The 25,152-nt window shown below is 43.0% G+C and overlaps 2 protein-coding genes and 1 long non-coding RNA gene across 3 annotated transcripts; 2 read left to right on the top strand and 1 right to left on the bottom strand.

Annotated features, from left to right (window-relative positions):
• The first annotated feature begins 1,837 nt into the window (after positions 1 to 1,837).
• On the top strand, positions 1,838 to 5,022 carry LOC131890120 (dual specificity tyrosine-phosphorylation-regulated kinase 1B-like). Its single transcript, XM_059239399.1, has one exon. The coding sequence runs from the start codon at positions 2,173 to 2,175 to the stop codon at positions 4,432 to 4,434; it is 2,262 nt and encodes a 753-aa protein (XP_059095382.1). The 5' UTR covers positions 1,838 to 2,172; the 3' UTR covers positions 4,435 to 5,022.
• A 6,751-nt stretch (positions 5,023 to 11,773) lies between these two features.
• LOC131890988 (uncharacterized) lies at positions 11,774 to 19,026 on the bottom strand. The gene is made up of 3 exons (XR_009374366.1): positions 18,903 to 19,026; positions 14,855 to 15,123; positions 11,774 to 12,401 (listed from the first exon to the last, which is right to left on the bottom strand). It is a non-coding gene; the product is annotated as an uncharacterized LOC131890988 (long non-coding RNA).
• Positions 19,027 to 22,564: 3,538 nt separating this feature from the next.
• On the top strand, positions 22,565 to 25,056 carry LOC131890211 (protein lines-like). The gene has a single exon (XM_059239517.1). It carries the CDS (start codon positions 22,963 to 22,965, stop codon positions 24,790 to 24,792), a length of 1,830 nt encoding a protein of 609 aa, XP_059095500.1. The 5' UTR covers positions 22,565 to 22,962; the 3' UTR covers positions 24,793 to 25,056.
• The last annotated feature ends 96 nt before the right edge of the window (positions 25,057 to 25,152 follow it).

Below are 25,152 nucleotides of genomic sequence, written 5' to 3'. Positions count from 1 at the left end.
GTTCTACCACTTTGCCAGTAAATCATCACATGTAACTGATTTGTGGAAAAAAACCTGGGTCAGTTTGGGAAGGTGATTGTGGCCCAAGACAAGGACACTAAAGCAAGGAAACGCCACCTTTTTGTGATCACCAAGCCTTTCCCGCCAAGTAAGGCCTAAATTTTTGCCGCTGAAATTTTTGAATGTCAGTTATTGGCATAATTATTGAACAAAATATGTGACTAATATCATTTTCGTAACCTTTGATGGTATGTGCTTAAAACCAGGCATTCTGATAAACTTAAAATGACTTTAAACATGTCTTAAAGAACAACAACTGAAAAGTGCTAATTAGGTTTTCTTGATAAAACAAGAATTTGTTCAAAACACAATCAATAAATTCTCTTTTGCCAAAAATATTATTTGTAGAAAATTCTTTCAGACACATCTTGACCAAATTTCAAGTAATTTGACGCATTTGTTATGAAACTATGGTTCTCACTCTAGGAATGGCCCTCAATCCAAAAGTAGACATACTGTATCTCAGAGCTACATATTGTTCTTTAAACTCATTTGGATGCTTCATAATCATGAAATAATTTTTTTAAAGAGATATGGCACCTGTTTTATTTGACTATTTTGGTATTTTGGATGCTTTTGCAAGAAAAACAATTTATTGGAGTCCAAAGTGCAAATTCAGATCTAGTCTACTGTACTTTGATATTTCTCTGTGCCTCTTAAATAATGCCTGCCTTTTATGCAAACTTCCTAATAAGTAGAAATTTAAACTCTACAAAAAGATAACTCATTCATTTCTCACCAATGCCGCCTGATGTTTTTTGTCAAATGTGTGGGTTTAGACAAAATTATCACTTGTCCATCCAAGATATTCTAATATGTTAACATTTATATACATGCACTATTATTGCTTATTCCATACACTTTTTTTATATTTTGTCAGTGTACATTACCCATCAATTAATAAAATGACGCTTGATGATTTTCTATCTATGTGTGTTTTTGAGCCCATTTTACGCAATATTTCACCAATTTCAATCGAAAAATAATTTGATTGTTTTTGATTAATTTGATGTTCATTTATTCTTCTGACTTTCAAGATTAATTCAGAAATATTTAGTATAAGGACGGAGTTGTATATCAAGGAGGTCATTATTTAATTAAAAACACCTTAATGTGCTATGCAGTACGGATAATCTTGTTTTATTCATACTGGAGTTCATGTCTTGATTCAACGCAATGGCCTAAGTTGGCGGTGAGGGGAAATCCGTGAAGTTTCCTCTCTATAGAGTCCCTGCCCAAGATTGGTGGGAAAATAAGTTTCCTATCCAGCCCAGAATGAGATCCACATGTCCAGTTGTTATATTTTGAACAGCGGCCAAGCAAGACCGATCAGGCCCATGGGCTGGCCCGACTCGGTTGACTCACTTCTCCTCAAAGCTTATGCAGCGCCTCTGGCGGTCTCGGAAATGACTCTTCTATCCTAACTGGGCGCACTAGGCACAGCTCGGCTTGGCCGCTGATAGTTTTGATTTTGCCCGCTAGGATAGCACCACGGCCAGCGGTGATGGACCGAAGAGACCCCGGCCGGATAGCCCAGCGGCCCAGTGTCTGCCTACAGTGGTCGTGCCTCTCATTTTTCAGCCCTGAGATTGGGAGAGAGGAGCGCGTGTGCTTATAAGTCGATACATTCTGGGCAGGTGGCGGCTACTGGCTGGCTGGCTGGCTGGTTGGTTGGCTGGCTGGCTGGCACGTGGGCTAGAGCGACAAGTCGGGTCTGGTGTCCTCGCTAGGTAGGTGTGTAGGCCGGGGAGGGCTTGGAGAAAGAGGGTGAATGAGGGCTTTGGTGGCGTAGCTGTGTAGCTGAACTGCTCGCGTTTCTGTCTTCCGGAAGAGGATTCCGGCCTGGCCCCAGAGCTCCATCCTCGGCCCGCATCGCTCACCTTGACCCTGTTTCACGGCTCTTCCACGCTCTCTTGAGATAGTCGTTCATGGAAGCCGCTGGCCTTGTTCCGGTCTTGGCGCATCTGGCCTCCCGCCAACCAAGACCCAATTCCGACCCATTGTGAGGGTCCAGGGCGTAAAGGCGTGTACCGGTGTATCCACCGTAGTGTGGGTGGGTGGGGTTGGATGCGGCGCACCCGCTAGCCTGGACCCTGCCACCCTCGGGCGTCTATGGACCCATGTTCTGCCAGTGGGTCGAGTGCCACTCATGTCTTGATGCCGCACAATGGGCTGCCCTCGCCCTCGCACCGCCTCCCGCCTCCTCAGTCTTACGCCCCCGTCCCCGCCCTTACTCCCGTCAACGACCCGTCTAATTTGTCCAGCCCCATGTGGCCCCCGCATCACGGTGGTGGAGTTAGTCTAGGGTTGATCGATCCTCCACCGGAATCGGGTGTGACCAGTGGTCCGGGGGTGCGGCCCATCGGCCTCATGCTTCATCCACAAGTCACGCCCGTGTCCAGTTTGAGTCTGACGCCGGTTCACAGTTCGTCGATCGCGTTATCCGGGGGTAGCGGCTCGTCTGACACGGGATTGATGTCGAGTGCCCTCTCATCCAGCACGTCTATGGCTTCTACCGGACTTCATTCGGGAGAAGGGCCAGATCGACTCCCGCCCTCCATGTTGACCTCGTTCACTTCGCCCAGTTTGGCACTGGAACTACCCATGGTGTATGCCTCGCCCGCCATTGGCCCGCACTCGCGCTTAATGTCCACCGGCCTTAGTTCGTCGGCCGCTCATCACGGGCCGCCCGAGGCTCACTTTTCGATGAGCGGTGTTCCACCCGGGAGCTCGATTGGTCGCTTGAATTCTGCTCTCGACCCTAGGCAACCCAAGCCTCATTACCCTACCCTTGGCGCTCACCCGGGTGGGTCTGGTCCGCTCGTGAATCTTCATTCAGTAATGGGGGCGCCCGCATCGTCTTCCATGATGTCCGGACTCGCGGCCGGCCCTTCCACTTCGGTGGCTCATTCAACGTCATCGTCAGCTTTGGATATGATCGGCGGCATGACCCTATTCAGTCCCGAGAAAGGCCGGCTGCCCGCTACTGAGGCTATGGCTGGCTCATCCACCGCTCATTCTTTGATAGCCCACCATTTTCATGAATGCGTGCCCAACGCCAATCGAGGGTCCCGCACTGTCAGTGGTCACGGTATAGCGTTGAATCCGCCACCCCCAGGTGGTTCGGATAAGCCACGTCAATTCCGTGATCCTCGCTCGGCTCCACTTCGGAAGTTGTCGGTGGATCTGATCAAGACCTACAAGCACATAAACGAGGTGTACTACGCCAAGAAAAAGCGACGGGCCCAACAAGCCCAGGTTGAGGACTCCACTCATCATCGGAAGAAGGAGCGCAAGCTTTACAACGATGGATTTGACGATGAGCATCATGACTACATTATCAAAACCCACGAACGGTTTCTGGACCGATATGAGATCGACTCGCTGATTGGCAAAGGCTCCTTTGGCCAAGTTGTGAAGGCCTTTGACCACGAGGAACGTTGTCACGTTGCCATCAAGATCATCAAGAACAAGAAACCCTTCCTAATTCAAGCTCAGATTGAAGTCCGTCTTTTAGAAACTCTCAATCGAACAGATTGTGAAGACAAATACCACGTGGTGAAACTCAAGCACCACTTCATGTGGAGAAACCATTTGTGTTTAGTGTTCGAGCTACTATCCTATAATCTCTACGACTTACTCAGGAATACGAACTTTCGCGGGGTGTCGCTGAATTTGACGCGAAAATTTGCCCAGCAAATCACCACCGCTTTGTTATTCCTGTCTTGGCCGGAATTGAAAATAATCCACTGTGATCTAAAGCCGGAGAATATCCTTCTCTGCAATCCCAAGCGGTCTGCCATCAAGATTGTCGACTTTGGCTCGTCGTGTCAATTGGGGCAACGCATTTACCAGTATATCCAATCGCGGTTCTATCGCTCGCCAGAGGTCCTACTGGGAATTCCTTACGACCTGTCCATCGACATGTGGTCCCTAGGATGCATTCTCGTCGAGATGCATACGGGGGAGCCACTCTTTTCAGGAGCCAATGAAGTGGACCAAATGAACAAGATCGTGGAGGTGCTCGGCATCCCACCCAAGTACATCCTTGATAAAGCCCCTAAAGCCAAAAAGTTCTTCCAGAGGCTTCCGGACGGATCACATACGCTTATCGTGTCAAAAGACGGAAAGAAATATCGAGCTCCTACTTCCAGGAAACTTCACGATATCATTGGTGTCGAGAGTGGGGGCCCCGGGGGAAGGCGAATAGGCGAACCTGGGCACAGTGTGGCAGATTATCTCAAATTCAAAGACCTCATCTTGAGAATGCTCGACTACGATCCTAAAGCCAGGATCACGCCCTACTATGCCTTGCAACATAATTTCTTCAAGCGCTCCCCGGATGATAATTCGGGGACTTGGGGTGCCCCTTAAACACGGAAAGCTAGCTTAATTAGATAGAAAAGGGGTAGCGACCAACCCACTAGCGCCCCATTGGCCCCATTTACGAGCAAGTCCGAACAACCTTGAAAGAATAAATGACAGATCCGTCCCCATCGTGCGGCGCAAGTGAGATTGGAACCGTTTTCGAACGGTTCATCTCACTCGCTTCATCTTGTTCCCCATTACTCTCAACGAAGTCCGATCTACATGATTGTTTGTGTGATGCCTCTGGAGCAAGATCTTGTGCAGAGATGGAAGTGAATGCCACTAGTGAGGCAAAAAGGAACTATTATTACCATTACTTCAATCACTACAACTATTATTAGTGTTATTACAACAAGAACTTCAACTACTACTACCACCATCACCTCTTCTACTCGTCCGCCGGATGTTTGGGTTCAATAGCCCATACTCAATCTTGCCAAACATGTGGCTCAACTAGTGACATTCATTGATAACAATTAACTGTAAAGGACTCTCATCATATTTAATGGAGTTAATTTTCCATATTTGTTTTGTACTGAAACTGATTAGAAGAAAAAAATCCCCGTTATCCAATAAAGCTAAATAACCCACGTATCCCTAACGTACCAATTTAGCCGGTGGTAAATTGCACTGTAGGCTATTGAAGCAATGTTAGAAAAGGGATTCTGATCAATTAGGCAAAGGCTACTTTCCTGATAGGACACAAAACAAATTATTATAGATATCTGGATCTTTTGCTGCATTATTTTAAAGCATCCTCTCGCACCTCGACTGGCAATTTTTTTTCTAACGTAAATCAGATTGCTTTGGGTATCAAACTCAATGGATGCTTATTGTGTTTTCATCGGACTAAATCCGCCCAACAAATGTCCATTGACCTAATGTTAAAACGGTTCATGGAAATTAAGTTGTAGCTCCGCAAAGACAACGAGATAATGATGGCCATCGTTTTTGGCAATATTTTCAACTCTTACAAGGAATTGGGCATTCTCAACTGAAATTTAAGCCGGTTGCATTTCAAAAGTCTGTCGCCTAAAGGAAAGGAAAGAATCGGCAGGGTCTCGTCAAAGTGAGGGGTCCATCTCCACTCTTGCAATCACAGTTTTTAACACGACTTCTCATTCGGGCGAGGTCGTCCTAGCGCAAGAGTAATGATCGCGCAAGGACCAAGATCCATTTCTTTGTCTGAACACGGACTTATAGAGATGACTAAAGTTTGTGTTCTGTATTACCGAACACTGCCGCCCTCAATGCAAATGGGGGGTTAGAGGTCTCACCAAAGATTCTGAAACAGGAGTGTCATTAGTAGGCCCGGCCAAACCTTGCAGATAAAGATGGCATTTATTGACACCAAATTTGCATAAGAAATCAACCGAACGTGTTTTCCCAAACTTAGGCATCGACTCGTTCGGCTGTTTTTGTCTTCCATACCAGACATGTAGATGAAAAAGAAAATTATATCATAATATCTTCCAGCACCTGAATTCGAAGGTGCTCTCCCTATGTAGAAGATTCTTGCCTTGTCCTTGGTGCCTCCCGCCCTGATCAGCAGGGCTAGAAAATAAAATTCTTTTTCAGGGCTAAATAATAATAAATAATAAATTCTGCTGAAAAAGGAATCGTCCATAGATGTACCCTTAGGCAAAATGATTCCAGTTTTTGAGGACGTCTGTTCCAGTCTAGCAATCTCTGGATGTGTTTCACAGGGCGGGGCACATTCTAAAATTCCGAAGTATAGGAAGAATTTGTTCAAAAAGAGTTGCAAACTAGCAAAAAGGCTCCAGAGCACTTTGAATCCAGTAGTTGTGGCTAGCCTTCAAAGAAAGTTGGATTTAATCCAAGGTAGAATTAAGGCCTCCATTGAGACAGATCAGTTGAACAAGGAAAGTAGAGTTGTTCAAGAGGTGAGGTCGAATCCGAAGGCGTTTTTCTCTTATGCAAACTCTAAGAGAAAGATCAAACACCCTGTAGGGCCTTTTGAGGTCGATGGGGAAGCCATAGACAATGTAGGGACTATGGCCAACATACTTGGAGATCAGTTCTCTAGTGTGTTTTCAACTCCACTGAGTTTAGGAGCAACAGTCCATTGCTCTATTGATGAGTTTGTTGGGACTGGCAAGGCTTGTCAAGCTGAGCATTTAGATGATCTTGTAGTCACAGATCAGGATGCTTTAGTGGCCATCAGGGACTTGAGACTCTCGAGCTCCCCTGGCCCTGATGGGGTGACATCTTAGTGTCTGATGAGATGCTCACAGGTTCTTGCTCCTCACAGTGGTAAAAATACCCTTTAAAGTTTTGATGGAAATTCCCAAGAAAATCTTGGCATTTTTCTCCCTCAGAAAATCATGGGGAACAATTTTGATTTTATTGCTTTATGAAATTCTAGCCCACATAAAAAACTTGCATACCTAAAACCATTATAAAAACTAAAATTTTCAAAAACTTACCCAATGTAAGTTGGGAACACATTTAGTTAGCTCTTGAATATAAATTATGAAATCATCTATTTCACCGCTTCTTAGTTACATGGAATTTAGTGGTCCAAATTTCATCGTTTTTAGCCCCAAAATGCCCCGGTTATATGTTAATTCCATTTCCCAAAGATATAATATCGATTTTCAATATCACAAATATGTAAGGATGGAAGTGGACGAAGAGGAAATGCGGGGAAAGAATGGGAACGATCCAGTAGGTGAGAGAGCAGAATGACAAGTGTTTATTTGCTAGTCAGCTGAACAGGGAAAAAGGCTGTAATGGCAGAGTAAGCATCGAACCTTAAGTATAGACATATGGAGAGATAATCCAAGAATACTATAAAATACAAACGATTATTTTTCCTCTTCTTACGTACATAGTCTCATAATAGCTAAAAATGCTATATAATGTCACTTAAAACGCACTAAAAGTGTTCAAAAAGCCGATCAAGTTTCCAGAGAAATTTCCAAACACAAATTGGCATTTTTCTACCTCAAAAAGTCATAGGGAACAACTTTAACTCTATTGTTTTATGGAATTCTAGTCCACATAAAAAACTTACATACCTAAAAACATTATGAAAACTAAAATTTTCAAAAACCACTCCATGTAAATTAGGAGCACACTTAGTTAGCTCTTGAATATAATTTGTGATATCGTCTATTTCACCGCTACTTAGTTACATCGGATTTAGTGGTCCAAATCTCATCGTTTTTAGCCCCAAAATGCCCCGGTTATATGTTAATTCAATTTCCCAAAGATTTAATATCGATTTTCACTATCGCAAAACTGAAAAACTATTTTCCATTTCTTGCATCATTTCAAATTAACTTAAAGCCTTGTACAACCATATCTAAAACCCTCAAAAAAGCAAATTTTTAAAAACATATTTAAAAAGCATCAAAGGTACATTAAGATGAATGGTCACTTGAAAATTTCACAAATTTCAATGAATCCTTAAAGAAGCTATTTTCAATCAGTTTTAACAAAGTCTTCAAGAAACGACAAAATCTATAACATTGTTTTTGCATGTATTGTCTTCAGAATTCAAGTGAATGCATAACTAAGTGTACACATGATAATTGTAAAACACATTTTCAAAGATTACACTTTTAGTGTGTTTTAAGTAACATTATATAGCATTTTTAGCTATTGTGAGACTGCAAGAAAACGAAAAGTAATCTTTTGTATTTGTGATATTGAAAATCGATATTAATTCTTTGGGAAATTGAATCAACATATAACCGGGGCATTTTGGGGCTAAAAACGATGAACTTTGGACTACTAAATCCGATGTAACTAATAGATGAAATAGATGATATCATAATTTATATTCAAGAGCTAATATATAAAATCGCACTATCGCAAAACTGAAAAACTATTTTCCATTTCTTGCATCATTTCAAATTAACTTAAAGCCTTGTACAACCATATCTAAAACCCTCAAAAAAGCAAATTTTTAAAAAAATATTTTAAAAGCATCCAAGGTACATTAAGATGAATGGTCACTTGAAAATTTCACTTATAAATAAAATAACGGAATTCTTGACTTTAAGATCTGCAAGGTTAGTAAAACCAAAGTGAGAAATACTTCTTGGAAATCATTCCTTCAATCCCCATTTGACGTCAAGGTATGACCTTTGCTAGAGTAGAAGGCGTTGTAGCTATTCCTTAACAACAGGAGACTCAGGCACCTCGAGACATGGACGATTGTGTCAATCAGGTCCCTGGCTATGGTGATCCTCTTCTTACAGAGAAGGTTAGTAATTCAGGCCAGATTTGGAGATCTAAATGGGCATAAATTAATCTTTTGTAGAGGACCCAAAGGTCCGCCAACATTAGGAGTTGGTGGATGGAAGTAGACTAGACTTTATTTCGGGAAAAGAATATATTTTGAATGTATGTAGGAAGAGCAAAGAAGTAGGACAGGAAGAAGCGGGAAATGAACATTTGCGCAGACTACTTAACACATGCCTGAACTTGTTTTAAAAGGTTTTGGATCTTAAAGTCAATTAAGTTCGCCCAAAACCGGATCATGGAGAGTAGGTGGAGAGTCTTAAGTAGAGACTCTGAAAAAAAGTCTCCCTGTGGGGGAGTTTGCCTTTGTGGGAGTTCACTGTGGGGGAGTTCACTCCTTGGGGACTTTGCTGTTGGGGGAGTTCATTGTGGGGGAGTTCACTCCTTGAGGAGTTTGCTGTTGGGGGAGTTCATTGTGGGAGAGTTTGCCATGGGGGGAAACAGATGGCCACCTTTTCCTATAAGTTCCCAAATCAATGGGTCTTCCCCCCAATCTGGTCAACCTGAAGAAATTGTTGGTAAATTACTGTTACTTATAAATGCTTATATGAAGCTTTTGATCAACATCACACTCAAGTGGTCTTGGAGAGTGGGCTTCAATACATCAGAAAAGGAAAGTAAAACATGGCTAAGTACCTTTGCAAGGCATTTTGTTTGACCCGTAACTGCAGTGCTATGCCATTCAGCTTTGAGATTCATTGGAATATCTCCCTCCTAGCTCCCCCTGGTTTCAAACATTTGTACGTGATCTTGATGTATCCCATTCTGTCACTTGTCTTTCGTTATTAATGCCCTGCTCTTTCACAACGGTGCATATTGTCTTTTCGATGTTAAGTTTGCTTTTCTCAACACTATATGTCTCAAGTATCACATTTCCGTCAAAAAATTGTTTTATTTTTTTGATGATTTCGTGACCCAGATTTTGCACTAGCAATGGCCGACCCAGAGTCTTGTTCAGGAAGTTGTGACGTAATGCATGGAATAGTGGAGAGGGAAGCTCTCTGAAATCTTGCTAGAAGACGTTTCAGTTTTGCGTTACCTCTGAATTGAGTTCTTGAACATCCAAGAGATCAGGATGCAAAAAAACATGGGACCATCCATACCAATGGCATCATGTCATATGATCAAGATTTCTTGAATTCAGGTCAATAGATGAGAAATATGAGGCTTCACTTGACATTGACAACATTCCTCATCCATCCCACACTGATACGGCAGCTGTCTCAGCGCCCTCTTGGACAACCCAGTTACTGCTTTAGCCGCAAGAGACGCCATTGAATCCCACCCTACCACCAACGATTCCTCCGGAGGGGCCCTTTCCACTAGGTTTTGCTTGAGGAAAATCCCCCAAAATCAACACCAGCCTAGAAAAGAATACCGCTCGCCNTATGAGGCTTCACTTGACATTGACAACATTCCTCATCCATCCCACACTGATACGGCAGCTGTCTCAGCGCCCTCTTGGACAACCCAGTTACTGCTCTAGCCGCAAGAGACGCCATTGAATCCCACCCTACCACCAACGATTCCTCCGGAGGGGCCCTTTCCACTAGGTTTTGCTTGAGGAAAATCCCCCAAAATCAACACCAGCCTAGAAAAGAATACCGCTCGCCCAAATGAAAGGTGACAAAATCGCCCGCCCTTGCCCAACCCAAACCTTTGAAGGGTAGGAAGTTTGTCAACTACCCAGACAACTCATCCAAATCGGAAGATTCTGCCTCCTGTGATGAGTCTCTAGAATTGCCCTTAGGACGGAAAGTTTCTCCAGACAGAGGCCGGCATCATGCCCTTGCCTATGCAATTGGCAGGACGCATAACTCCTATCCCATGGGTGGTAATGAAGAGTCTAACCCGGCAGGTTAGAAAGTTTATTTGTGAATGAAGCCATTTGGAACTATGAAAGTTTTGATTTCCCGCGATAAGATTTGTTGAAGACCTCTCAAAATTTGAGGGAGGTCTGGAGTCTGTTCAGGAAATAAGAAAGGTTTGACTTGAGTCCTTTGAAAATATGGAGGTTCAAGTCCTCCAGAGTATTAGAAGGTTCGAGTCCTTTGAAAAGTGGGAGGTCCTAGTCCTTTGGACATTGGAAGGTCCAAGTCCTTTGGACATTGGAAGGTCCAAGTCCTTTGGACATTGGAAGGTCCAAGTCCTTGGACATTGGAAGGTCCAAGTCCTTGGACATTGGAAGGTCCAGGTCCTTTGGACATTGGAAGGTCCAAGTCCTCCAGAACTGTTCAAGTTTCAAGCTCCCTAGAGGGTTAAAAAGTTTGAGTCATCATACAGAATTGAAAATTGACTCAGTTACTGATTTATGTTTCAGGGTCAGTGCAACAAGCCTGACTTACGTCAATGGTCAAGCAAGGAAGTTGAAGAGACTATCCACAGACTTCTAGGGATTATATTTCTAGAAGTCCGTGGACTTTCCCACCACACGAGTAACTGTGCATAGCAATTTAATAGGGCTATTTGCTAAAGGTATAACCTGGTAAGGTATAGAACGATTAGTTCATGCATTTTTGATCTCAAATAGGATGTTGACCAAACTATGGGGGCAGACCCCCTCGACACAACACAACCTGGATGAAGTTGCTCAATTGATGGAAAAAGAGGCCAAGATAGTGAATGGCGTCTTGCAAACACTAATGTAAAGCAAAAAAGCTGCCAATCATGAGATCACCATGGCAGAGGTGTGCAATGATAACGGTTTCCTTATGATCCAGGGCTTTGAGGGCGACGACCTCTACTCGCAAGACGCCCTCAAATGAGTGGAGAAGCTGAACGCAACAAAAGAAAGCCCTGTCCAAAAGTACTCTCCGCCCATTTTCTGGGGAAGCCCGTTTCTCAGCCTAAGACCGAGAAGGGATGGGCGTGGTTACCCTCAATCCTCCGTTTTCAGGCTTTACTAAGTTTGATCGAGGCCATTGAAGACCCCCTCTTTCTAGAGTCTAAACCAGGGACCTGGTCTTTGAGGCCATTGGCAATGCAATTGCGTCGCCGGTAACCGCGGTCTGAAGCCACCGTGAGGTTTTCCTCTCACCCACTCAAGATTGAAGACTTTGAACCTTATTAGTGTTTATGCCAGTGTCATGTATGTTTTTTTCATTCTTTCTTGTCATTAATTACAACAGAATTGCAATTGTAGATTATTTTTCTTCATTAAATCACACCTTGAACATATTAAGCAATCCTGAACATCTCACCGCCACTGGCAAGGTGTTGGTTGCAGGACACATCCATAAACCGGAACTCAGAAACTTCGAAATTGAATTCCTCCAAATCAGCCGTTTCCTGAAAGATTTCTTTTCTTGCGACTACAAAATTCCACTTTTTCGGTTTCCACTAAGCATGCACCTATCTAATAATCTGCTGGCCCGTTCATTTGAAATCATGATGTTGTTGAAAATTCGCTTCGACACGGGCTTGAAGACGGGTTATTTGTTGAATTCGACGACCCTCCTCACTTGGTTCTGCTTGTTCAGGTGGTCGAGAGTTCGAGGAAAAAGAAACGCTAAGTCATCGATGCATCCGGCACTCTGAACTACTACATTCGAAATCACGGGGTCAAAATTGCAGACTGTTTTCCCAAAGGTCGGTGAATGGGTTTGATGGACGTCTCATATGGATACTACCACATCAAGGTGTCGTAATGTTGGAACCATGTCGGGCATGAAATGGACTTGGATTGAGGGGAGAACCATGTTCTGTAATTGGAAAGAAGCATTTCTCGGAATATTTGACCTCGTGTACATTTTCACCAAACTCATGATGCTCATCAAGATTTACTTATAAGCACAGGGAATCGCTGCCTTCATTCACATCGCGTGACTGCCTCAATCTAGGTAATTCTAAAGCCGAATTTGAGTGGAAACCAACGTTCAGTCGTCAAACTTGGGCAAAAGCGTGTTGGATTGAAAACCAGGACAAGGCTATGGCGCCCACTCAAATCAGAACCTTTCTTGGTCTAACCATCAATTTAAAAGAACAAAAAACTATTTCCCACGGGTAAGATATTGCACATTGCCAAATTGATTATCGTGGCCCATAATTCCATACACATCCGCGAACTCGCCAAACTATGCAGCCTCTTAGTGTCGGGCTTGTTGGCTTTTGGACCAATTATGTTTTTGTTGTGCGGGCTGGCTATGCTTGCATGTCAGAAGCTCCCTCCTAGGATTGACTTGTTGATTCAGCTACCGTTATACCTGAGCTTTCTTTTCTGAAAACAGAAATCCATACATTAAACGGCTTTCCGATGATCCAACAAGACCATCAAATCCCTTCCAACATGAAAATGATCACTTTCGACACCAGCAAAATAGGGCATGTCAAGAAAAGGAAATTCAAGGATAAATGTGGTCCGCCACCCTGATTTGGGCATTTTGGTGAGGGAGAACAAAGACAAACATTAAAATCAACTCGCACCCTCCGTTCATTGAATTTTCAATAATCAAGTGATTTTGAGTGAGCTATGTAAAGAACCCGACAAAATGAACATGTCTGGTGTAATTTGGTGAACACATTATCAAATTTGTACAATACGATAATGCTATTTGCTTAGACAAGCAGGTTAAATGGAATAAATGTCAAAATTCAATGCATGCACAGTGCGGTTTGGCTGGGCATTTTGTCTTTGATTTTCTTTTAAAAGGACCGGTTTTCAGCGGTTTAGAGTTCCCTCTCCAGCATGCAGAGGAAACCCAACGTCACCATTAAAAATCTTATTTCATGAGGCTGTGTTCACGAGTGGCCGAAATCTAAGTGTCCAAGCGCTTGTGAAGAAAATAGACATTCTCCAACATCAAATATGGCTTTGAGTGGTTTCAAGGGAAATTCATACCTTGAAAATAAGTTTGTGTAAAAGAAAACTGTGTATTCAATAGTGGCGGCATTATCTGCATGCAGTTTATTCAAGTTTGTATCTCAAAAAGTTGACCAGTCAACACCTAAAACGCGTTTGCCATTTCATCATGCGCTCTTGTGTGAAGAGAAGCTCGGGCAAGCCCTCGCTCTTCTCTTCAAGCTCACGGCATGGAATGGGCGAACACTTTCAAGGTTGACGACTTTCTTCAAGCCTCACTTTTATAAACTCCACGCAAAGAATGCCCCCCGCAATTGAATAAATAGTTATTACTCCATGGAATAACGTCAGTTGTTCATGAACGCGCTCACGTGACAAACCATCAAGCTGGATTCTCGCAACATCTCCGACCGAGTGGTTGTCTAGAAAATCTTGCTTTAGCCTCGAGCTGCCCAACTGCCAAGAATTCAGAACGTTAAGGGCTCGAGTTTATTTTGGCATTAAAGCCAAGTTAGTGTTTTTGAGCATAAGGATTGATAGAAAAACACCACATGTTACAGCTTTGAACCATTTAAAAATAGAGTATTGTTCGTTTGTGTGCATAAGTTAGAAAATGAGAACCATTAGCTAGCCAAACCTTTATAGGCCCTAAATTTTTCTTTCCTGCCCGCCTCCTTTTGAAAAGAACCCTCAAATTTAGAAGAAAAAAGATTGAATAGTATTTGCAAGGCTTAAGGGGATTGGGGGACTTGGAACCTTCAAGGACCCAAGCCAAATGTGTGTGAATTGTTTTGCTCCGGGATGCCTGTATTTTGATGTTTTTTTGATGTTTCTGTACTTTGAGAAACAGTCGGGTGACATTGACTTAACTTGGCATGTGGTGCTGGCTCGCTCAAGAGTGTTCAGTGATTATGAAGAGAAAAAATGAAAATGTTCCTGAGGCCATGGTGGCTCCTTGATTTGTGATGGAAAGATCCGGAAATGCTCTCAACTCACCTACATTCCCAGCTCCATCAAGGCCTATTGAGAAGACTTTCGGGTTCATACTTGATCTTTAGAATTTCTAGTGGAACATTTTAAGACCAGAGTTTCTGAATTAGTCTTGGACGAGGTCATCACCCGGAGGCTTCATTTTATGATGGATCACCTCAGCTTGCCTATGCTAAGCAACAAGAAAAAAAACAGTTCTCTCCCAATCTGCTTGCTTGTTGCTCATTGTGGCAAACAACATCCCCTGTCCTGTACCGCCAACTCCTAGCTGAGAATATTTTGAGCCTTCAAAGCATCAAACATCTTAAAATCCTTACTAGTCCATTAAGCACTGATAGTGGGCTGAGCAAGAAAACAAAAACTTACCTTGGCGAGCGTATCAAGTCCCCTAATGGACGCGAGAAGGTCATGGTTCTTATGGCCAACGAGATTTATTGTGCTCAGCGTGCCGAGTTCATGGGTGGAAATTTCTTCGGATTAATGGACAAGCAGCAACCAGTCAAAACCGTCCTTGTGTTCATAGTCAAATCCATGGCTGGCCCTTACTGAGATAACGTTATAACGATGCCTTGTTCCCAATGACTACATTTGACACAAAAATTTTGAAGACCACCACGTACCAAGTCCTTCAGGCTCTGCAAGATAAGATGTTCAAGAACTTTGCCATGGACTTTTAAAACCCTCATCCAGAAGTACCATCCCAACCCTTCTTTTTGTCGTTTGACCCCGTACATTGGTTCAAAAATATCCACAACTTCCAGGTCCGAAACTATTTGGAATGTCCATTCTTCCAGACACCAGTCGTGATTCATCCCTCATTTCTCCACATTGAAGATTTGTTCCACATGGAGAAAGGCAAGCCAATCAAAATGGCTTACAAGCTGACCCACAAGGTGATCAGTCCGTCTTCCATAGAAAAAACGAATGTGGGTCTGGCAGATGCGGTATTTCACGATTCAACCATTGACACCATAGAGTTCTTTGTGAATGAAGGTACAAAGCCTGACTGGAAAGATCCTGTGACATTCCTGAAAATTATTCGTTAATGGTGGAACGTAGTCAACGTGAAAACTCCAAGTGGTGGCAAGCAAAAACTAGACCCGCGGAAAGAACCAATTCCATCCCCTGAGTCGGAGAGCCTTGTTTTTTTCAAAGTTTTGAATCATGGTTTGGATTGTGGGAGAGTCTTGATGAATGTCACAAGTTGAAAAAAGGTATAACAAGAGAGACCTTCCTGGCAACAATCCAGACCACAAGAGTCATGATCCGAGTTGCCAAACATCTCTTAGAATCCAAAGATTTCCAATTTGTACTCCTTGGCCAGCTTCAGTCTGATGTTATCGAATCTCATTTTGGTTGGGTTCGCCAGCTAGCTGGAGGAAACTACTATGTGTCTCTATGCCAGATTTTGGAAGCTGAAAAGTCCATCAAGTTACGATCTTTAGAGCGGATCCCAAAATTCAACTTGGAAGATCTCAAAGTAGTGTTCAAGTCTGTGATTAAGGTGGACCAAAGTCAAATTCAGAACAGCACCGAACTCGTTTTGGACTAAATTCCAACAGATGAGGACGTTAGCTTTGAAGACAAGGATCAGAATGTCCTCTACTACGTAGCTGGATACCTTGGAAGGTCGTTGGCGAACTGCAAGTGCTGTGAAGGCTGTAAGGTCTTGTTTGTGAAGGACAAAGAACTTGCCATGAAGTTCCAAAGTCCAAACAACGAAATTGATCAAATCCTACAAGCTACATTCTTTGCACAAGTGAACCAAGGAGGCCCAACAAACCCAAGTGACCTGATATTTGCCTTCTGCCTGCAGGTCTTGAAGTCTTAGAAGACCATTCAGAGGATTTCGCGCGCCAATGAATTATTGATGCCATCCAAAAACCAGCGAGATGTGTTTGTTGCAGCTCTTTGCAAGACACTGAGCTCGTCAATTTCATTACGCCCTTGTTCCAAGCCAGCTGCGACAATGGCCATGAGTATGAGGCTTTTTGGAGTGGGATAGCTCGGCGTTTGTTCGATTTCTTTTAGAAGAATATATGTGCTGACACTAATTCAAATGTACACGCAGCCACAAAACGTACCAATGTGGCAGTTAATACGTCTGGATCTCGCAAAATTGCCAAGTTGCAATGGACCACAACGTGAATAGAAGGAGAGTGGCCATGTCTAATATTATAATTATAACTTAAGCTAAAGCTTATTCTAAGGTCATAGACCTCTAATCTAACCTGTAAAGTCGATACCTTATGAATAAATACCTATAAGGAGTAAGGAATTGCTATACATTCATCTATGTCCATTTCATAACAATAAATAATAGTTAGAGATTAAAATGAACAGAAATATAACAAATCAGGGAAACAAACGGAGAAAATAATGCTCAAAGTTGCAATTAAACATATCTCACTTCAAAAAAAGTAGAAAATTAATCAAAAAATAATCCATATCTATGTTGCTCTCTCTATAAAGAGTATGCGGTAATCAGCCTGTCATGCCCCAATGAACTCTCGCAATTTCTTCAAATTTGAATTCATGCATTATTCGATTAGCAGAGAAGGCGAAATGAGAGAGAACTTTTTTTTTTTTTTCAATCAATGAGTAACATCCCTTCAAATTCGTTTTTTCACTTGTGATATTCTAGAATCACCATATTAGCAAAATGCCCAATAAAGACTAACAACGCATATGATCATTCATTTGATTTTACGTTGCAATTGGTCAAGCCAAGACCCAGCCAATATTCACCAATAGATAAACTTGCTTCATTTGATAAATAAGATGCCATAAGTCTGGTTTTAACACATGTTGTGATATATTTGATCACCATTAACCTAATCAACAATGTTGTTTCAAACAAGCAAATCTAAGTTTTGTTAGTAGTCACCACTATCTGAATGTAATACATGATTTGTGTTCACATGAACTGAGGATCAAAAGTTCCAAACTCAAAATCAGCCGTTTTTAGGCTAAACAATTAATGATGTTACCATCATAGGTCAAGGACACTAAAGCAAGGAAATGCCACCTTTTTGTGATCACCAAACCTTTCCCGCCAAGTAAGGCCTAAATTTTTGCCGCTGAAATTTTTGAATGTCAGTTATTGGGCATAATTATTGAACATAATATGTGACTAATATAATTTTGTACCTATTGATGGTATGTGCTTAAAACCAGGCATTCTGATAAACTTAAAATGACTTTAAACATGTCTTAAAGAACAACAACTGAAAAGTGCTAATTAGGTTTTCTTGATAAAACAAGAATTTGCTCAAAACACAATCAATAAATTCTCTTTTGCCAATAATACTATTTGTAGAAACTTCTTTCAGACACATCTTGATCAAATTTCAAGTTTTTTGACGCATTTGTCATAAAACTATGGTTCTCACTCTAGGAATGGCCCTCAATCCAAAAGTAGACATACTGTAGCTCAGAGCTACATATTGTTCTTTAAACTCATTTGGATGCTTCATAATCATGAAATAATAATTTTAAGAGATATGGCACCTGTTTTATTTGACTATTTTGGTATTTTGGATGCTTTTGCAAGAAAAACAATTTATTGGAGTCCAAAGTGCAAATTGAGATCTAGTCTACTGTACTTTGATATTTCTCTGTGCCCCTTAAATAATGCCTGCCTTTTATGCAAACTTCCTAATAAGCAGAAATTTAAACTCTACAAAAAGATAACTCATTCATTTCTCACCAATGCCGCCTGATGTTTTTGTCAAATGGGTGGGTTTAGACAAAATTATCAATTGTCCATCCAAGATATTCAAATATGTTAACATTTATGTACGTGCACTTTTATTGCTTATTCCATACTTTTTTTTTAATATTTTGTCAGTGTACATTACCCATCAATTAATAAAATGACGCTTGATGATTTTCTATCTATGTGTGTTTTTGAGCCAATTTTACGCAATATTTCACCAATTTCAATCAAAAAACAATTTGATTGTTTTTGATTAATTTGATGTTCATCTATTCTTCTGACTTTCAAGATTAATTCAGAAATATTTAGTATATAAACGGAGTTGAATATCAAGGAGATCATTATTTAATTAAAAACACCTTAATGTACTATGCAGTACGGATAATCTTGTTTTATTCATACTGGAGTTAATGTCTTGATTCAACGCTATGGCCTAAGTTGGCGGTGAGGGGAAAGTCGTGTCGTTTCCTCTCTATAGAGTCCCTGCATAGGTGTCAAAATTTCGGCGCTATCATCATTATGATTTCCCTTTTATCATCAAAAGTCATCCAGCCCAATAAGATGTGGCAGTGAATTGTGAGACACTATCTGATTGGCTCATCCACGAGTGAATGGGGCTAATAAATATGAATATGAAAAGTTCCTCTTTATGAAGGTGTAACCATTGTCATTATAGGATTTGGACATTGATTTTACCTGGCTCTAAAGATTGCTAGTGGTCCAGGTTTGGGGATTCTGAGTTGCTCAAATTATTGACTTCTCACCATTTCACCTTTCCTTCTTGTTGATCATTGTTTGATCGAATCAACTAGTTAGCAGATAATAACCAGGGTGACTTGAAGTCACAATTTATGTTGAGAGCAAAGGTTGTGTCTTGTGCTGATAAAACAGTACAATGGAAGGTCTCCTGGGAATTGATCACAAACAGGTTTAATGTACTGTTTAGCCAACCGAGTGGTAGGTGCAGGCTGGCTGGCTAGCATTTTTTATGCTAATTTTTCCAACTTTCACTTCTCCAAATCCAAGCCCACCCACTCCTCAAAGAACTCTTCAGCTGTGCCCTCCATTCTTTTTTCTTCCCACATGAGTGCATGGAGCCAGCAATAATCTTCACCCATGAGAAGGGGCCCAAGAACATTCCAAACAACCATCACCCTGGAGAACCCCTTCCTGAAGATGATGTCCACCCTCTTAGCTGCCTGCTTCTCTGGATTGGCCGAGGATAGGGATCTTCTTTTTTGAGTTCCAATTCGGTTTCTGGAGACGCCGCTCTACCACCATGGCAGCTATTCTCCTCTATGAAATTGTGCACTTGAACATCAGTAATAAGAGGATAGTGTATGAATGCTTTGTGGATTTTTTAAAAGCATTTGATAGGGTGGACCAAACACAGCCATTCCTCAAAATCCAAGTGTGGGGAGTTCCACATTCAATCTGTGTCCTGTTGTTCAACATCTATGCAGGGCTCATATGCTCCATTTGTTCTGATCTGGTGAGGACCTATCCCCCTGCTACTTCACTTCCATTGGCCTTCTGCAGGAGGATCCGCTATCACCAATTATTTTCAATTTTTAAGTATCTGACTTGCCCAAAGCCCTCACCCACCATCAAGCACTTTCCTGTACAGTATCTACAATACGCAGATGACCTGGTTCTTTTGGCTGAATCAGCCGTAGAATTGCAAAATGCCATCAATGTTGTCCACGGTTACTGCCAAAAGAACATCCTTCAAGTCAATACCATCAAGACAAAGGCCATTGGATCCCTTTCCCATTCCATGAAATTGATATGCTGTAGCCACAAAGTGATTTCCACGTCCAAAAGAAAAAAAAAGAATAGATTCAGTCTCACCATCATCTCCCTCATAAGCATTCGCAGTGTTTCTCTCTCCACGACCTTGACTTGCCATGGCACAGTTGGTCCGGACTTGTCGCTACCCCCAACCTCTTTGACCGCCAACGCCACGTGCCCGCCGTTTCCAAACCCTGAAGGTGGCAAGTCTAGGATCCATGGTCTAGGTCGTGGAGAGAGAAACACGGCAAATGCTTATGAGGGAGACGATGGTGAGACTGAATCTATTTCTGTTTGTTGCTATGCTGGAGCAATGTTACGTCAAGATGAAATCTGAATTGGCGGGAGATTTGATTTACTCTACACTAACCAATACTGTATGCTCCATGCTTGTTGCCAAAAGCTAATCAGGAATAAGTTTTGTAGGTTCAAATAAGAACAATGAAATAAATATTCTTCTAGGCTAAAAGCACCTTGCGCATGGAGTTTCAAAAGAAAACACAAACAGAGCAAATGAACATCCTTTCTTTGCTTTGACAATCCATCAGTTCATATGTAATTACCCATGTGGCCAAGAAGTGGCATTTATAAATTAAGCAGACGCAAACATTGAACTAGTTGAGTTCTGCCTTGGCAACCATTTAATGGATGGGAAGCACTGGTGTTAACAGGTAATTTTCCAATCAAAATCCAAGACAAACAAACAGAGAATACCATCCAATCCAATCAGCCCAAAAAATTATGTACATTTCATGGCAACTCCATTGAGGTCAGCACAATGTCATCTTGAAGACCTAAGACCCTCCCTCTCTGTCCATCACGGCCACCACCTGTCCATTTATCTAATTTCAGCATCTTTCAGGCCCTCTTCAAACAGAAGTAAACACCCTCACGCGTCCCATAATCCTAAGACCAGCAATCCCAAGACCAGCAAGGTCCATGAGGCTAGCATCAACTAGGCCAACTTGAATTCACGTGTTTTAGCTATGTCCCAAAACACTTGTATTGATTGAATGAGACATACACAGACAGAATATCATTGTCTTGGCGCAGACGGGATCAGTACCTCTGAGGACATCACAGACAGTTGGATCATTTTAGCCGTTCAAAGTATAGCTTCCCCTCCACTTGACCTTGAAGTTAAGGACTATCCTTGCCAGTAAAAATGCCCACCCATCCAAGTGAAATGATCAGTGATGGTGTGTCAAATTTTCAGACCTTTTAAAGCCTAAGATAAGTGGGATTCTGACAATGAAATAAGATCTTCAACTTCCATTGCTAGTGCAGTGATGTGAGAAAAATGCAAGTCAATCTGCTAGTTTTCAAGAATGAAAAAATGAAATATTTCCCCAACATCTTTGAAGCAAATTGTAAAAGTCAGAAACGAGGAAGCTATTTTAAAAGCTTATGATGATCTTTCAAAGATGCCATTGTAGATGCTGATGTTGCTAATTATGAGAGGTTTACTCTCACGAAATTTCTGTACCAAAAGTTTGGCAAAATTTGAAGCACAAGTAAACAAAACTATGGTTTTGACATTGAAGCTAAGGAAACTATCAAGGGCTGCAAAATATTGCAGCGTCTTTTGAGTTATATCATTTAGGCACTAATTTAACATTTATTTGCGCATATAACGTCATTATGCAACTGATAGAGAAAGCCCAGAAATATTGTCAATCTGGATTATTCGTCAATTTGGCTCTGATGCAGAACAGTTTGGGACCTGTTGACTAGAATCAACCATGAACCACTGGAGTATGGACGGGGATGGTAAGGTTGAAAATTAGCAACTCCAATTTGAGTCAATGAATTAAATTCTTCTTCAAATAAGGCTGGGCCCAGATCCCTTCGATTGCGTATTTCAAATGTCAGCTCAATCAAACCACTGGGTCCAAAGTTATGCCCTCTCAAAGTGCAGAACATAGCAGAGCACAGAATGAATGACTTAGCCCTCTTCTGGTAATCAATTACCACAAGAGGGCTAGTTCGTTCATTCATTGAAGAGCTTTGTAGTGCCTTTTGAGACGGCATAACTTTTGATCCAATCGCTCGATCAAGCTGAAAATTGAAATGAGTTATTGTCGTAGCCTGGGATCATTCTCATTTGAAGAAGAACATAATGCGTTAACTCAATCGCGAAAAGCCAATTCCCAAACCAGGCATCCCCGTCCATATTCCAGTTGTTCATGAATCAACAAATCAATTCCTATGAATCATGCATAGTCTTAGGGTTGGGTGGTTGTAACAAGAGAGTTGATATCTTTTTTTCTTGAAGTTTAGCAAGGTCTTCGAACCACCCTAAAATTTGAGTCGAACCATCAAACTACGAACCGAACTGGAGATACGAGCACATCAGTACTTGACAGAGAGTGGCGACTTTTTTTTTCTTCCCTTTTTGACGTTACCAGTGTTGCCGTTGCACGCAATTCAGATTTATATTGGTTCTCGAATAGAGTTACTCCTGAACTATGAAATTACTAACCAGAGGCCACTTGGCCAGGGGAAGAACAATTTCAAATTAAATGAGATCGTCTTTTTAAAACTACTGAACAAATCAGCTTTGATTTTCGATCTGGGCTTGACTGGGTGTGCATTGGCGCTTGGTCGTTCTAAATCCTTAGCATCACTAACCATTTTCAACCAAATATTACAATAACAAAAGCGATATACATCTAACTGTTGTTCCTGAAACTAAAACGAAGCATTTCACGTCCATCCTGCACCTGATGCTGAATTCTACATATCCTTGATGGCGCCATGTGCTTGAGGTGGAAAAAGAGACTGGATGATCGGTGGGGGCAAGGGGGAACCTCAATCTTTCGGGAAAAGGTCTGAAAAAGATTGGAGTGGTGGAGTGGATTCCACGGAGGCCCCCGGATGTTGGTTGATCCCTGCCTAACCACCGGCCTTCCCGCTCCTGTTCCTCCTTCAGGCAGAATTGCCATTTGATGCAAGATCGAGCATAATGGCCGCATCGACAACAACGGCGATATCAACATCTGCTTCACCACACACGCCTCCCAAGTCTTGGTCCCTGGACGAGTGGCATCGGTTGTTGCGGGAGCAATGCGTGTGCTACAAACAGGAACAGGTCCAATCCGGCCTCATTCAAGCCATTCGCCGCCTGACCACTCAGGCCGAGCTCGAGCCCGCCCCGGCTCCGTGGACCCGCTTGAAAACCTGGGACGCCTGGCACCACCTCTTGCGAACGGGTCAGCGAGTGGGCGAGGCCGCCGATGCGTGGCCCATTTGCCCCGTCTGGATACACGTCGCCCAATGTCTCAAGCGACACAGCGTGCTCCTCGTGGCCACGCTCTTACGCCAAGGCCCAGGCGACACGTCTCATGTATTCGAGCGATACGCTTATCAAAGGGCGCTGCAATCGGCCGTGGTCCTACTCGGTCAAACGGGCCAGTCCTCGGCCGATTCTGACCCTACGCTGGCCTTGATTGGTCGGGTGGCGTGGACTTGGATGAACGCCCGTCAGTTTCAATGCCTCGAGTCCTATCTCCAAGAACGATCCGATGGGGGACCGCCCGAGGGGACCACTCGTCCATTGTGCCAGGGCTGTCAGGCCACACCCATCCCTGGCTCGTCCTGCCGCCCAGATCGAGGGGATCGGGTTCACCTGATAGGTGATCGTACCTCCGGCTGGCTGATGTCCAAGCACGTGATGGGCGAATCGCTTCGATCGATTTGGAAGCGTCAAGGTCGAGATTTGACGCGTTTGCATGGCGGACAAGTGGATTTCTTGTCGCTTTGGCGGGCATTGGTATCGGTCCAATCCAATTTGGGCGTGTCAGCCTCGCGCGAATTTCAAAGCGGCCTTAAACCCCTGCTGGAAGGCTTGCCTCGTTTGACCGATCCGGTGGCCGCTCGGCTAGGTTTAGACGTGTTGCACGAAGTGCTGTGCTATGGTAGCACATTGGCATTGCAGGATTCCGTGTGCGACGGCGCTCTGCATTTGGCCAAAGATGTTCTCCGAACGTTCGAAGAAAAGCAACTCGAAAAAATTGCGGCTAATTGTCCCAGTCATCTCTCTGGGTTCTTGGGCACTGTGCAGGTGCCGCCGCCCGCCAGTGGCAACGGCCAAATGCTTTTACTGGAATCGGTCGTGTTACTGGTGGTCAAAGCTATGGCCGTTCTAGTGCGTGAGGGCTTTTACTGTAGCTCTTCCGAAGATAGTGATACCAGCCTCAGTTCTCGGACCAGTTCGTGCGAGGAGGAACACGGTTTGATCGAGCGCAAGATCGCCGGTCATCTGCGTCATCTCCACGAGCTGATGGTGGGCAGTTTGGCTCTGCTGCCAAGCGCCACGCTTTTGGAAGCTTGGGTGATGCTCTTTTTGGAACGCGATGATGCGATGCTGGAAAGCATGTTATGTCTCTTGGACATTCACGCCTTGCTCCGCGGCGGAGCAGGTTCCATGGGGGGCGGAGCTGGATCGTCATCGGCCGTGTTTCCCGGACTTTCGATTGACCCGGTGTGGTTGTTTCACAAGTATATGTCCGAATGCGCCTGGGATGGTTCGGTCTTGTTAGATTTCTTGCTGTCTAAAGAAACTTGTTGCTTGTTGTACTTACTTCGGTTTCTAAAGTATCTGAATCGCCAAGATAAAGCTTCCATTCCGCGACGAGTACGGTCGTTTCTGGGTGAGTTTCACGGCTCTTTGCTTCAATTAACTCGGAAAGAGCTCTTTCCATATGATATTAAGCCTCTCTTGGAGCAATTTCGAAAACTGACGATGCCCAGTCCATCGGACTTGGAAGACGTTGGACCTCCGTCCTCGCCATAAAATATGTGACCAAGTTTTACAATATTGAACGTGAAATTAGGCTGTGAAAACAATAAATATGAAATTCTTTTTAAGAATTTGAATGCGTCTGAATCATATGCGCCATCCACGTTCGAACTCGAGACTGCCCTTTTAATGGCTACGCCTTCCTTTCTTCGATTCCCTTCCTTGATACTGAAAGGAATGAATAATAATACCTACATGCCCCAAATCAGGTTCGTTGATGTTATGAGCCCAAGGCTCGGCCCCAAGCCCATACATTCCAGTTCAAGAAACCAACGCGTGAACTAGAGGTTGGGTGGGGCTTCAATTATCGGATGGCCCGCTTGTTTAGGTTGTCGTACCATATATACAGACGTA

Source organism: Tigriopus californicus, chromosome 11 (genome assembly GCF_007210705.1).
Source record: "Tigriopus californicus strain San Diego chromosome 11, Tcal_SD_v2.1, whole genome shotgun sequence".
NCBI classification, from domain to species: domain Eukaryota; kingdom Metazoa; phylum Arthropoda; class Copepoda; order Harpacticoida; family Harpacticidae; genus Tigriopus; species Tigriopus californicus.
This window is presented reverse-complemented; position numbering and strand designations above follow the sequence as displayed.